This window comes from Heterodontus francisci, chromosome 8 (genome assembly GCF_036365525.1).
Source record: "Heterodontus francisci isolate sHetFra1 chromosome 8, sHetFra1.hap1, whole genome shotgun sequence".
NCBI lineage: Eukaryota > Metazoa > Chordata > Chondrichthyes > Heterodontiformes > Heterodontidae > Heterodontus > Heterodontus francisci.
This window is the reverse complement of record NC_090378.1, coordinates 122,956,672-122,973,395: the sequence shown is the minus strand read 5'-3', so window position 1 is coordinate 122,973,395 and position 16,724 is coordinate 122,956,672. Positions and strand designations below refer to the sequence as shown.

Below are 16,724 nucleotides of genomic sequence, written 5' to 3'. Positions count from 1 at the left end.
CATTATTATATATTATATATAACTGTGGGATGTGTCACTACAGGAGGTGGGACTGTGTGCCCATTATTATATATTATATATAACTGTGGGATGTGTCACTACAGGAGGTGGGAATGTGTATCCATTATTATATATTATATATAACTGTGGGACGTGTCAGTACAGGAGGTGGGACTGTGTGTCCATTATTGTATATTTTATATAACTGTGGGATGTGTCAGTACAGGAGGTGGGACTGTGTGTCCATTATTATATATTATATATAACTGTGGGACGTGTCAGTACAGGAAGTGGAACTGTGTGTCCATTATTATATATTATATATAACTGTGGGATGTGTCAGTGAAGGAGGTGGGAATGTGTGCCCATTATTATATATTATATATAACTGTGGGATGTGTCAGTACAGGAGGTGGGACTGTGTGTCCATTATTGTATATTTTATATAACTGTGAGATGTGTCAGTACAGGAGGTGGGACTGTGTGTCCATTATTATATATTATATAAAACTGCGGGTTGTGTCAGTGCAGGAGGTGGGACTGTGTTTCCATTATGATATATTATATATAACTGTGGGTTGTGTCAGTACAGGAGGTGGGACTGTGTGTCCATTATTATATATTTTATATAACTGTGAGAGGTGTCAGTACAGGAGGTGGGACTGTGTGTCCATTATTATATATTATATAAAACTGTGGGTTGTGTCAGTTCAGGAGGTGGGACCGTGTGTCCATTATGATATATTATATATAACTGTGGGTTGTGTCAGTACAGGAGGTGGGACTGTGTGTCCATTATTATATATTTTATATAACTGTGAGAGGTGTCAGTACAGGAGGTGGGACTGTGTGTCCATTATTATATATTATATATAACTGTGGGACGTGTCGGTGCAGGAGGTGGGACTGTGTTTCCATTATGGTATATTATATATAACTGTGGGACGTGTCAGTACAGGAAGTGGGAATGTGTGTCCATTGTTATATATTATTTTACACTGTGGGATGTTTCAGTTCAGGAGGTGGGAATGTGTATCCATTATTATATATTATATATAACTGTGGGACGTGTCAGTGCAGGAAGTGGGAATGTGTATCCATTATTACATATTATATATAACTGTGGGACGTGTCAGTGCAGGAAGTGGGAATGTGTATCCATTATTATATATTATATATAACTGTGGGATGTGTCAGTGCAGGAGGTGGGAATGTGTGTCCATTATTATATATTATATATAACTGTGGGACGAGTCAGTACAGGAATTGGGAATGTGTATCCATTATTATATATTATATATAAGTGTGGGACGTGTCAGTACAGGAAGTGGGAATGTGTGTCCATTATTATATATTATATATAACTGTGGGACGAGTCAGTACAGGAATTGGGAATGTGTATCCATTATTATATATTATATATAAGTGTGGGACGTGTCAGTACAGGAAGTGGGAATGTGTGTCCATTATTATATATTATTCTTTACTGAGGGATGTGTCAGTACAGGAGGTGGGACTGTGTATCCATTATTATATTTTATATATTACTGTGGGATGTGTCGGTGCAGGAGGTAGGACTGTGTATCCATTATTATATATTATTTTTTACTGTGGGACGTGTCAGTCCAGGAAGTGGGAATGTGTATCCATTATTATATATTATTCTTTACTGAGGGATGTGTCAGTACAGGAGGTGGGACTGTGTATCCATTATTATATTTTATATATTACTGTGGGATGTGTCAGTGCAGGAGGTGGGAATGTGTATCCATTATTATATATTATATATAACTGTGGGATGTGTCAGTGCAGGAGGTGGGACTGTGTATCCATTATTATATATTATATATAACTGTGGGATGTACCAGTGCAGGAGGTGGGACTGTGTGTCCATTATTATATATTATTTTTTACTGTGGGACGTGTCAGTCCACGAGGTGGGAATGTGTATCCATTATTATATATTATATATAACTGTGGGATGTGTCAGTGCAGGAGGTGGGACTGTGTGTCCATTATTATATATTATATATAACTGTGGGATGTGTCAGTGCAGGAGGTGGGAATGTGTGCCCATTATTATATATTATATATAACGGTGGGATGTGTCAGTACAGGAGGTGGGACTGTGTGTCCATTCTTGGAGATTTTATATAACTGTGAGATGTGTCACTACAGGAGGTGGGACTGTGTGTCCATTATTATATATTATGTATAACTGTGGGACGTGTCAGTACAGGAGGTGGGACTGTGTGTCCATTATTGTATATTTTATATAACTGTGAGATGTGTCAGTACAGGAGGTGGGACTGTGTGTCCATTATTATATATTATATATAACTGTGGGACGTGTCAGTACAGGAAGTGGAACTGTGTGTCCATTATTATATATTATATATAACTGTGGGATGTGTCAGTGAAGGAGGTGGGAATGTGTGCCCATTATTATATATTATATGTAACTGTGGGATGTGTCAGTACAGGAGGTGGGACTGTGTGTCCATTATTGTATATTTTATATAACTGTGAGATGTGTCAGTACAGGAGGTGGGACTGTGTGTCCATTATTATATATTATATAAAACTGTGGGTTGTGTCAGTGCAGGAGGTGGGACTGTGTTTCCATTATGATATATTATATATAACTGTGGGTTGTGTCAGTACAGGAGGTGGGACTGTGTGTCCATTATTATATATTTTATATAACTGTGAGATGTGTCAGTACAGGAGGTAGGACTGTGTGTCCATTATTATATATTATATAAAACTGTGGGTTGTGTCAGTTCAGGAGGTGGGACTGTGTTTCCATTATGATATATTATATATAACTGTGGGTTGTGTCAGTACAGGAGTTGGGACTGTGTGTCCATTATTGTATATTATATATAACTGTGGGACGTGTCAGTACAGGAAGTGGGAATGTGTGTCCATTGTTATATATTATTTTACACTGTGGGATGTTTCAGTTCAGGAGGTGGGAATGTGTATCCATTATTATATATTATATATAACTGTGGGACGTGTCAGTACAGGAAGTGGGAATGTGTATCCATTATTACATATTATATATAACTGTGGGACGTGTCAGTGCAGGAAGTGGGAATGTGTATCCATTATTATATATTATATATAACTGTGGGATGTGTCAGTGCAGGAGGTGGGACTGTGTATCCATTATTATATATTATATATAACTGTGGGACGTGTCAGTACAGGAATTGGGAATGTGTATCCATTATTATATATTATATATAAGTGTGGGACGTGTTAGTACAGGAAGTGGGAATGTGTGTCCATTATTATATATTATTCTTTACTGAGGGATGTGTCAGTACAGGAGGTGGGACTGTGTATCCATTATTATATTTTATATATTACTGTGGGATGTGTCGGTGCAGGAGGTGGGACTGTGTATCCATTATTATATATTATTTTTTACTGTGGGACGTGTCAGTCCAGGAAGTGGGAATGTGTATCCATTATTATATATTATATATTACTGTGGGACGTGTCGGTGCAGGAGGTGGGACTGTGTATCCATTATTATATATTATCTATAACTGTGGGATGTGTCAGTGCAGGAGGTGGGAATGTGTGCCCATTATTATATATTATATATAACTGTGGGATGTGTCAGTACAGGAGGTGGGACTGTGTGTCCATTATTATATATTATATAAAACTGTGGGTTGTGTCAGTGCAGGAGGTGGGACTGTGTGTCCATTATTATATATTATATAAAACTGTGGGTTGTGTCAGTGCAGGAGGTGGGACTGTGTTTCCATTATGATATATTATATATAACTGTGGGTTGTGTCAGTACAGGAGGTGGGACTGTGTGTCCATTATTATATATTTTATATAAATGTGAGATGTGTCAGTACAGGAGGTGGGACTGTGTGTCCATTATGATATATTATATAAAACTGTGGGTTGTGTCAGTTCAGGAGGTGGGACTGTGTTTCCATTATGATATATTATATATAACTGTGGGTTGTGTCAGTACAGGAGGTGGGACTGTGTGTCCATTATTATATATTATATATAACTGTGGGACGTGTCAGTACAGGAAGTGGGAATGTGTGTCCATTGTTATATATTATTTTTTACTGTGGGATGTTTCAGTACAGGAGGTGGGAATGTGTATCCATTATTATATATTAAATGTAACTGTGGGACGTGTCAGTACAGGAAGTGGGAATGTGTATCCATTATTACATATTATATATAACTGTGGGACGTGTCAGTGCAGGAAGTGGGACAGTGTATCCATTATTATATATTATATATAACTGTGGGATGTGTCAGTGCAGGAGGTGGGACTGTGTATCCATTATTATATATTAGATATAACTGTGGGACATGTCAGTACAGGAATTGGGAATGTGTATCCATTATTATATATTATATATAAGTGTGGGACGTGTCAGTACAGGAGGTGGGAATGTGTATCCATTATTATATATTATATATTACTGTGGGACGTGTCGGTGCAGGAGGTGGGACTGTGTATCCATTATTATATATTATATATAACTGTGGGACGTGTCGGTGCAGGAGGTGGGACTGTGTATCCATTATTATATATTATATATAACTGTGGGATGTGTCAGTACAGGAGGAGGGACTGTGTGTCCATTATTGTATATTTTATATAACTGTGAGATGTGTCAGTACAGGAGGTGGGAATGTGTATCCATTATTATATATTATTTTTTACTGTGGGACGTGTCTGTACAGGAGGTGGGAATGTGTATCCATTATTATATATTATATATAACTGTGGGATGTGTCAGTACAGGAGGAGGGACTGTGTGTCCATTATTGTATATTTTATATAACTGTGAGATGTGTCAGTACAGGAGGTGGGAATGTGTATCCATTATTATATATTATATATAACTGTGGGATGTGTCAGTGCAGGAGGTGGGACTGTGTGTCCATTATTATATATTATATATAACTGTGGGATGTGTCAGTGCAGGAGGTGGGACTGTGTATCCATTATTATATATTATTTTTTACTGTGGGATGTGTCAGTACAGGAGGTGGGAATGTGTATCCATTATTATATATTATATATAAATGTGGGATGTGTCGGTGCAGGAGGTGGGACTGTGTATCCATTATTATATATTATTGTTCACTGTGGGATGTGTCAGTACAGAAGGTGGGAATGTGTATCCATTATTATATATTATATATAACTGTGGGATGTGTCAGTACAGGAAGTGGGAATGTGTATCCATTATTATATATTATATATAACTGTGGGATGTGTCAGTGCAGGAGGTGGGACTGTGTGTCCATTATTATATATTATATATAACTGTGGGATGTGTCAGTGCAGGAGGTGGGAATGTGTGCCCATTATTATATATTATATATAACTTTGGGATGTGTCAGTGCCGGAGGTGGGACTGAGTGTCCATTATTATATATTATATATAACTGTGGGATGTGTCAGTGCAGGAGGTGGGACTGAGTGTCCAATATGATACTTTATATTTTACTGTGGGATGTATCAGCACAGGAAGTGGGACTGTGTGTCCATTATTATATGTTATATATAAATGTGGGACGTGTCAGTACAGGAGGTGGGACTGTGTGTCCAATATTATATATTATATATAACTGTGGGATGTGTCAGTGCAGGAGGTGGGACTGTGTGTCCATTATTATATGTTATATATAAATGTGGGACGTGTCAGTACAGGAGGTGGGACTGTGTGTCCATTATTATATATTATATATAACTGTGGGATGTGTCAGTACAGGAGGTGGGACTGTGTGTCCATTATTATATATTATATAAAACTGTGGGTTGTGTCAGTTCAGGAGGTCGGACTGTGTTTCCATTATGATATATTATATATAACTGTGGGTTGTGTCAGTACAGGAGGTGGGACTGTGTGTCCATTATTGTATATTATATATAACTGTGGGACGTGTCAGTACAGGAAGTGGGAATGTGTGTCCATTGTTATATATTATTTTACACTGTGGGATGTTTCAGTTCAGGTGGTGGGAATGTGTATCCATTATTATATATTATATATAACTGTGGGACGTGTCAGTGCAGGAAGTGGGAATGTGTATCCATTATTACATATTATATATAACTGTGGGACGTGTCAGTGCAGGAAGTGGGAATGTGTATCCATTATTATATATTATATATAACGGTGGGATGTGTCAGTGCAGGAGGTGGGACTGTGTATCCATTATTATATATTATATATAACTGTGGGACGTGTCAGTACAGGAATTGGGAATGTGTATCCATTATTATATATTATATATAAGTGTGGGACGTGTCAGTACAGGAAGTGGGAATGTGTGTCCATTATTATATATTATTCTTTACTGAGGGATGTGTCAGTACAGGAGGTGGGACTGTGTATCCATTATTATATTTTATATATTACTGTGGGATGTGTCGGTGCAGGAGGTGGGACTGTGTATCCATTATTATATATTATTTTTTACTGTGGGACGTGTCAGTCCAGGAAGTGGGAATGTGTATCCATTATTATATATTATTCTTTACTGAGGGATGTGTCAGTACAGGAGGTGGGACTGTGTATCCATTATTATATTTTATATATTACTGTGGGATGTGTCAGTGCAGGAGGTGGGAATGTGTATCCATTATTATATATTATATATAACTGTGGGATGTGTCAGTGCAGGAGGTGGGACTGTGCATCCATTATTATATATTATATATAACTGTGGGATGTACCAGTGCAGGAGGTGGGACTGTGTATCCATTATTATATATTATATATAACTGTGGGATGTGTCAGTGCAGGAGGTGGGACTGTGTATCCATTATTATATATTATATATAACTTTGGGATGTGTCAGTGCAGGAGGTGGGACTGTGCATCCATTATTATATATTATATATAACTGTGGGATGTACCAGTGCAGGAGGTGGGACTGTGTGTCCATTATTATATATTATTTTTTACTGTGGGATGTGTCAGTGCAGGAGGTGGGAATGTGTGTCCATTCTTGTATATTTTATATAACTGTGAGATGTGTCACTACAGGAGGTGGGACTGTGTGCCCATTATTATATATTATATATAACTGTGGGATGTGTCAGTACAGGATGTGGGACTGTGTGTCCATTCTTGTATATTTTATATAACTGTGAGATGTGTCACCACAGGAGGTGGGACTGTGTGTCCATTATTATATATTATGTATAACTGTGGGACGTGTCAGTACAGGAAGTGGAACTGTGTGTCCATTATTATATATTATATATAACTGTGGGATGTGTCAGTGAAGGAGGTGGGAATGTGTGCCCATTAATATATATTATATATAACTGTGGGATGTGTCAGTGCAGGAGGTGGGAATGTGTATCCATTATTATATATTATATATAACTGTGGGATGTGTCAGTGCAGGATGTGGGACTGTGTATCCATTATTATATATTATATATAACTGTGGGATGTACCAGTGCAGGAGGTGGGACTGTGTGTCCATTATTATATATTATTTTTTAATGTGGGATGTGTCAGTACAGGAGGTGGGACTGTGTGTCCATTATTGTATATTTTATATAACTGTGAGATGTGTCAGTACAGGAGGTGGGACTGTGTGTCCATTATTATATATTATATAAAACTGTGGGTTGTGTCAGTGCAGGAGGTGGGACTGTGTTTCCATTATGATATATTATATATAACTGTGGGTTGTGTCAGTACAGGAGGTGGGACTGTGTGTCCATTATTATATATTTTATATAACTGTGAGATGTGTCAGTACAGGAGGTGGGACTGTGTGTCCATTATTATATATTATATAAAACTGTGGGTTGTGTCAGTTCAGGAGGTGGGACTGTGTTTCCATTATGATATATTATATATAACTGTGGGTTGTGTCAGTACAGGAGGTGGGACTGTGTGTCCATTATTGTATATTATATATAACTTTGGGACGTGTCAGTACAGGAAGTGGGAATGTGTGTCCATTGTTATATATTATTTTACACTGTGGGATGTTTCAGTTCAGGAGGTGGGACTGTGTATCCATTATTACATATTATATATAACAGTGGGATGTGTCAGTACAGGAAGTGGGAATGTGTATCCATTATTATATATTATATATAACTGTGGGACGTGTCAGTACAGGAAGTGGGAATGTGTATCCATTATTACATATTATATATAACTGTGGGACGTGTCAGTGCAGGAAGTGGGAATGTGTATCCATTATTATATATTATATATAACTGTGGGATGTGTCAGTGCAGAAGGTGGGACTGTGTATCCATTATTATATATTATATATAACTGTGGGACGTGTCAGTACAGGAGGTGGGAATGTGTATCCATTATTATATATTATATATAAGTGTGGGACGTGTCAGTACAGGAAGTGGGAATGTGTGTCCATTATTATATATTATTCTTTACTGAGGGATGTGTCAGTACAGGAGGTGGGACTGTGTATCCATTATTATATTTTATATATTACTGTGGGATGTGTCGGTGCAGGAGGTGGGACTGTGTATCCATTATTATATATTATTTTTTACTGTGGGACGTGTCAGTACAGGAATTGGGAATGTGTATCCATTATTATATATTATATATAACTGTGGGATGTGTCAGTCCAGGAAGTGGGAATGTGTATCCATTATTATATATTATATATAACTGTGGGATGTGTCGGTGCAGGAGGTGGGACTGTGTATCCATTATTATATATTATTTTTTTACTGTGGGATGTGTCAGTACAGGAAGTGGGAATGTGTATCCATTATTATATATTATATATTACTGTGGGACGTGTCGGTGCAGGAGGTGGGACTGTGTATCCATTATTATATATTATATATAACTGTGGGATGTGTCAGTGCAGGAGGTGGGAATGTGTGCCCATTATTATATATTATATATAACTGTGGGATGTGTCAGTACAGGAGGTGGGACTGTGTGTCCATTATTGTATATTTTATATAACTGTGAGATGTGTCAGTACAGGAGGTGGGACTGTGTGTCCATTATTATATATTATATAAAACTGTGGGTTGTGTCAGTGCAGGAGGTGGGACTGTGTTTCCATTATGATATATTATATATAACTGTGGGTTGTGTCAGTACAGGAGGTGGGACTGTGTGTCCATTATTATATATTTTATATGACTGTGAGATGTGTCAGTACAGGAGGTGGGACTGTGTGTCCATTATGATATATTATATAAAACTGTGGGTTGTGTCAGTTCAGGAGGTGGGACTGTGTTTCCATTATGATATATTATATATAACGGTGGGTTGTGTCAGTACAGGAGGTGGGACTGTGTGTCCATTATTATATATTATATATAACTGTGGGATGTATCAGTACAGGAAGTGGGACTGTGTGTCCATTATTATATGTTATATATAAATGTGGGACGTGTCAGTACAGGAGGTGGGACTGTGTGTCCAATATTATATATTATATATAACTGTGGGATGTGTCAGTACAGGAGGTGGGACTGTGTGTCCATTATTATATGTTATATATAAATGTGCGACGTGTCAGTACAGGAGGCGTGACTGTGTGTCCATTATTATATATTATATATAACTGTGGGATGTGTCAGTACAGGAGGTGGGACTGTGTGTCCATTATTATATATTATATAAAACTGTGGGTTGTGTCAGTTCAGGAGGTGGGACTGTGTTTCCATTATGATATATTATATATAACTGTGGGTTGTGTCAGTACAGGAGGTGGGACTGTGTGTCCATTATTGTATATTATATATAACTGTGGGACGTGTCAGGACAGGAAGTGGGAATGTGTGTCCATTGTTATATATTATTTTACACTGTGGGATGTTTCAGTTCAGGAGGTGGGAATGTGTATCCATTATTATATATTATATATAACTGTGGGACGTGTCAGTGCAGGAAGTGGGAATGTGTATCCATTATTACATATTATATAAAACTGTGGGACGTGTCAGTGCAGGAAGTGGGAATGTGTATCCATTATTATATATTATATATAACTGTGGGATGTGTCAGTGCAGGAGGTGGGACTGTGTATCCATTATTATATATTATATATAACTGTGGGACGTGTCAGTGCAGGAAGTGGGAATGTGTATCCATTATTACATATTATATAAAACTGTGGGACGTGTCAGTGCAGGAAGTGGGAATGTGTATCCATTATTATATATTATATATAACTGTGGGATGTGTCAGTGCAGGAGGTGGGACTGTGTGTCCATTATTATATATTATATATAAGTGTGGGACGTGTCAGTACAGGAAGTGGGAATGAGTGTCCATTATTATATATTATTCTTTACTGAGGGATGTGTCAGTACAGGAGGTGGGACTGTGTATCCATTATTATATTTTATATATTACTGTGGGATGTGTCGGTGCAGGAGGTGGGACTGTGTATCCATTATTATATATTATTTTTTACTGTGGGATGTGTCAGTGCAGGAGGTGGGAATGTGTATCCATTATTATATATTATATATAACTGTGGGATGTGTCAGTGCAGGAGGTGGGACTGTGTATCCATTATTATATATTATATATAACTGTGGGATGTACCAGTGCAGGAGGTGGGACTGTGTGTCCATTATTATATATTATTTTTTACTGTGGGATGTGTCAGTGCAGGAGGTGGGAATGTGTGCCCATTATTATATATTATATATAACTGTGGGATGTGTCAGTACAGGAGGTGGGACTGTGTGTCCATTCTTGTATATTTTATATAACTGTGAGATGTGTCACTACAGGAGGTGGGACTGTGTGTCCATTATTATATATTATGTATAACTGTGGGACGTGTCAGTACAGGTGGTGGGACTGTGTGTCCATTATTGTATATTTTATATAACTGTGAGATGTGTCAGTACAGGAGGTGGGACTGTGTGTCCATTATTATATATTATATATAACTGTGGGACGTGTCAGTACAGGAAGTGGAACTGTGTGTCCATTATTATATATTATATATAACTGTGGGATGTGTCAGTGAAGGAGGTGGGAATGTGTGCCGATTAATATATATTATATATAACTGTGGGATGTGTCAGTGCAGGAGGTGGGACTGTGTATCCATTATTATATATTATATATAACTGTGGGATGTAACAGTGCAGGAGGTGGGACTGTGTGTCCATTATTATATATTATTTTTTACTGTGGGATGTGTCAGTACAGGAGGTGGGACTGTGTGTCCATTATTGTATATTTTATATAACTGTGAGATGTGTCAGTACAGGAGGTGGGACTGTGTTTCCATTATTATATATTATATATAACTGTGGGATGTGTCAGTACAGGAGGTGGGACTGTGTGTCCATTATTATATATTTTATATAACTGTGAGATGTGTCAGTACAGGAGGTGGGACTGTGTGTCCATTATTATATATTATATAAAACTGTGGGTTGTGTCAGTTCAGGAGGTGGGACTGTGTTTCCATTATGATATATTATATATAACTGTGGGTTGTGTCAGTACAGGAGGTGGGACTGTGTGTCCATTATTGTATATTATATATAACTTTGGGACGTGTCAGTACAGGAAGTGGGAATGTGTGTCCATTGTTATATATTATTTTACACTGTGGGATGTTTCAGTTCAGGAGGTGGGAATGTGTATCCATTATTATATATTATATATTACTGTGGGACGTGTCAGTACAGGAAGTGGGAATGTGTATCCATTATTACATATTATATATAACTGTGGGATGTGTCAGTGCAGGAGGTGGGACTGTGTGTCCATTATTATATATTATATATCACTGTGGGATGTGTCAGTACAGGAGGTGGGAATGTGTGCCCATTATTATATATTATATATAACTGTGGGATGTGTCAGTACAGGAGGAGGGACTGTGTATCCATTATTATATATTATTTTTTACTATGGGACGTGTCTGTACAGGAGGTGGGACTGTGTATCCATTATTATATATTATATATAAGTGTGGGACGTGTCAGTACAGGAATTGGGAATGTGTGTCCATTATTATATATTATATATAAGTGTGGGACGTGTCAGTACAGGAAGTGGGAATGTGTGTCCATTATTATATATTATTCTTTACTGAGGGATGTGTCAGTACAGGAGGTGGGACTGTGTATCCATTATTATATTTTATATATTACTGTGGGATGTGTCGGTGCAGGAGGTGGGACTGTGTATCCATTATTATATATTATTTTTTTACTGTGGGATGTGTCAGTACAGGAAGTGGGAATGTGTATCCATTATTATATATTATATATTACTGTGGGACGTGTCGGTGCAGGAGGTGGGACTGTGTATCCATTATTATATATTATATATAACTGTGGGATGTGTCAGTGCAGGAGGTGGGAATGTGTGCCCATTATTATATATTATATATAACTGTGGGATGTGTCAGTACAGGAGGTGGGACTGTGTGTCCATTATTGTATATTTTATATAACTGTGAGATGTGTCAGTACAGGAGGTGGGACTGTGTGTCCAATTTTATATATTATATAAAACTGGGTTGTGTCAGTGCAGGAGGTGGGACTGTGTTTCCATTATGATATATTATATATAACTGTGGGTTGTGTCAGTACAGGAGGTGGGACTGTGTGTCCATTATTATATATTTTATATGACTGTGAGATGTGTCAGTACAGGAGGTGGGACTGTGTGTCCATTATGATATATTATATATAACTGTGGGTTGTGTCAGTGCAGGAGGTGGGACTGTGTGTCCATTATTATATATTATATAAAACTGTGGGTTGTGTCAGTTCAGGAGGTGGGACTGTGTTTCCATTATGATATATTATATATAACTGTGGGTTGTGTCAGTACAGGAGGTGGGACTGTGTGTCCATTATTATATATTATATATAACTGTGGGACGTGTCAGTACAGGAAGTGGGAATGTGTGTCCATTGTTATATATTATTTTTTACTGTGGGATGTTTCAGTACAGGAGGTGGGAATGTGTATCCATTATTATATATTAAATGTAACTGTGGGACGTGTCAGTGCAGGAAGTGGGACAGTGTATCCATTATTATATATTATATATAACTGTGGGATGTGTCAGTGCAGGAGGTGGGACTGTGTATCCATTATTATATATTAGATATAACTGTGGGACATGTCAGTACAGGAATTGGGAATCTGTATCCATTATTATATATTATATATAAGTGTGGGACGTGTCAGTACAGGAGGTGGGAATGTGTATCCATTATTATATATTATATATAACTGTGGGATGTGTCAGTGCAGGAGGTGGGAATGTGTATCCATTATTATATATTATATATAACTGTGGGACGTGTCGGTGCAGGAGGTGGGACGGTGTATCCATTATTATATATTATATATAACTGTGGGATGTGTCAGTGCAGGAGGTGGGAATGTGTGCCCATTATTATATATTATATATAACTGTGGGATGTGTCAGTACAGGAGGAGGGACTGTGTGTCCATTATTGTATATTTTATATAACTGTGAGATGTGTCAGTACAGGAGGTGGGACTGTGTGTCCATTATTGTATATTTTATATAACTGTGAGATGTGTCAGTACAGGAGGTGGGAATGTGTATCCATTATTATATATTATATATAACTGTGGGATGTGTCAGTACAGGAGGTGGGACTGTGTGTCCATTATTATATATTTTATATGACTGTGAGATGTGTCAGTACAGGAGGTGGGACTGTGTGTCCATTATGATATATTATATAAAACTGTGGGTTGTGTCAGTGCAGGAGGTGGGACTGTGTTTCCATTATGATATATTATATATAACTGTGGGTTGTGTCAGTGCAGGAGGTGGGACTGTGTGTCCATTATTATATATTATATAAAACTGTGGGTTGTGTCAGTTCAGGAGGTGGGACTGTGTTTCCATTATGATATATTATATATAACTGTGGGTTGTGTCAGTACAGGAGGTGGGACTGTGTGTCCATTATTATATATTATATATAACTGTGGGACGTGTCAGTACAGGAAGTGGGAATGTGTGTCCATTGTTATATATTATTTTTTACTGTGGGATGTTTCAGTACAGGAGGTGGGAATGTGTATCCATTATTATATATTAAATGTAACTGTGGGACGTGTCAGTGCAGGAAGTGGGACAGTGTATCCATTATTATATATTATATATAACTGTGGGATGTGTCAGTGCAGGAGGTGGGACTGTGTATCCATTATTATATATTAGATATAACTGTGGGACATGTCAGTACAGGAATTGGGAATCTGTATCCATTATTATATATTATATATAAGTGTGGGACGTGTCAGTACAGGAGGTGGGAATGTGTATCCATTATTATATATTATATATAACTGTGGGATGTGTCAGTGCAGGAGGTGGGAATGTGTATCCATTATTATATATTATATATAACTGTGGGACGTGTCGGTGCAGGAGGTGGGACGGTGTATCCATTATTATATATTATATATAACTGTGGGATGTGTCAGTACAGGAGGAGGGACTGTGTGTCCATTATTGTATATTTTATATAACTGTGAGATGTGTCAGTACAGGAGGTGGGACTGTGTGTCCATTATTGTATATTTTATATAACTGTGAGATGTGTCAGTACAGGAGGTGGGAATGTGTATCCATTATTATATATTATATATAACTGTGGGATGTGTCAGTACAGGAGGAGGGACTGTGTGTCCATTATTATATATTATATATTATTGTGGGATGTGTCAGTGCAGGAGGTGGGACTGTGTGTCCATTATTATATATTATATATTATTGTGGGATGTGTCAGTGCAGGAGGTGGGACTGTGTGTCCATTATTATATATTATATATTATTGTGGGATGTGTCAGTGCAGGAGGTGGGACTGTGTGTCCATTATTATATATTATATATAACTGTGGGATGTGTCAGTGCAGGAGGTGGGACTGTGTATCCATTATTATATATTATTTTTTACTGTGGGATGTGTCAGTACAGGAGGTGGGAATGTGTATCCATTATTATATATTATATATAACTGTGGGATGTGTCGGTGCAGGAGGTGGGACTGTGTATCCATTATTATATATTATTGTTCACTGTGGGATGTGTCAGTACAGAAGGTGGGAATGTGTATCCATTATTATATATTATATATAACTGTGGGATGTGTCAGTACAGGAAGTGGGAATGTGTATCCATTATTATATATTATATATAACTGTGGGATGTGTCAGTGCAGGAGGTGGGACTGTGTGTCCATTATTATATATTATATATAACTGTGGGATGTGTCAGTGCCGGAGGTGGGACTGCGTGTCCATTGTTATATATTATATATAACTGTGGGATGTGTCAGTGCAGGAGGTGGGAATGTGTGTCCATTATTATATGTTATATATAAATGTGGGACGTGTCAGTACAGGAGGTGGGACTGAGTGTCCAATATGATACTTTATATTTTACTGTGGGATGTATCAGTACAGGAGGTGGGACTGTGTGTCCATTATTATATGTTATATATAAATGTGGGACGTGTCAGTACAGGAGGTGGGACTGTGTGTCCAATATTATATATTATATATAACTGTGGGATGTGTCAGTGCAGGAGGTGGGACTGTGTGTCCATTATTATATGTTATATATAAATGTGGGACGTGTCAGTACAGGAGGTGGGACTGTGTGTCCAATATTATATATTATATATAACTGTGGGATGTGTCAGTGCAGGAGGCGTGACTGTGTGTCCATTATTATATATTATATATAACTGTGGGATGTGTCAGTACAGGAGGTGGGACTGTGTGTATTGAGGTTTTTGTAAGGCTCTGTCTCACTGTGTAGAGGGAAGCTGTTATATTGCTGACAGTAATAATCTGCGACATCCTCATTCTGTACATTACTGATTGTCAGAGTGAATTTGGTGTTCTGTTGACTGCCGGTGAATCGTTCGGATATTCCTGTGTATCGATCCGTTGCCTCATAGATCAGGAGAGTGGGTTTCTGACCGTCTCGCTGCTGATACCAAGCTACTTCATTGCTAACGGACTGGCTGGCTGTACAGGTGATCGTTGCGGTCTGTCCCAGTGTCACTGACAGTGCCGGTGGAGACTGGGTCATGATGATGGTGTCTCCACTGATACCTGAGGGGTAATAGAGAAACAGAGTGAAGTAAGAACTGTCACAGAAAGACCCTGTAAAATGAGATATTATTAGAGAAAGTGACCGCTCCTCATGTTTCAGCATTTTCCCTCCAATCACAAGTCAGTAGAATTGGACTGAAATAAACAGCAGGAAAATATTAACCGTGGAAGGAGAGAGATTTGTACCTGCGACGCAGAATGCCAGAGGCCAGATCAGCTGGATGGGTGAAATCATGGTGCCTGCTCCTGTCTCTGTGCCTGGTTACTGATAAACTCTCCCTTCACTGGACTCTGCTTTATAAAGCTGCAGCCTGTGAGAGTCTGACTGCCTGTTTCTCAGTATGTAAATGGTATCACCCAGAGAAAGGCACGTCAGCAACTCTCACTTCCTCTTCTCTCTCGCTCTTCCACCCTCTCTCACTCTCCCTCTCCTCCCTCCCTCTTCCTCACTCTCCCTCTCCTCCCTCTCTTCCTCTTCCTCTGTCTCCCTCTCTTCCTCTTCCTCACTCTCCCTCTCCTCCTTCTCTTCCTCACTCTCCCTCTCCTCCCTCTCTTCCTCCTCCTCTGTCTCCCTCTCTCACTATCCCTCTC

At 38.2% G+C, this 16,724-nt stretch overlaps 1 gene segment (V, D, J or C); it reads right to left on the bottom strand.

Annotated features, from left to right (window-relative positions):
- Positions 1-16,425, bottom strand: part of LOC137373132 (Ig kappa chain V region Mem5-like) — a 133,369-nt gene extending 116,944 nt beyond the window's left edge. The window contains 2 exon segments of the V gene segment in view: positions 15,834-16,133; positions 16,320-16,425. Coding sequence covers positions 15,834-16,133; positions 16,320-16,368 — 349 coding nt within the window.
- Positions 16,426-16,724: the final 299 nt, after the last annotated feature.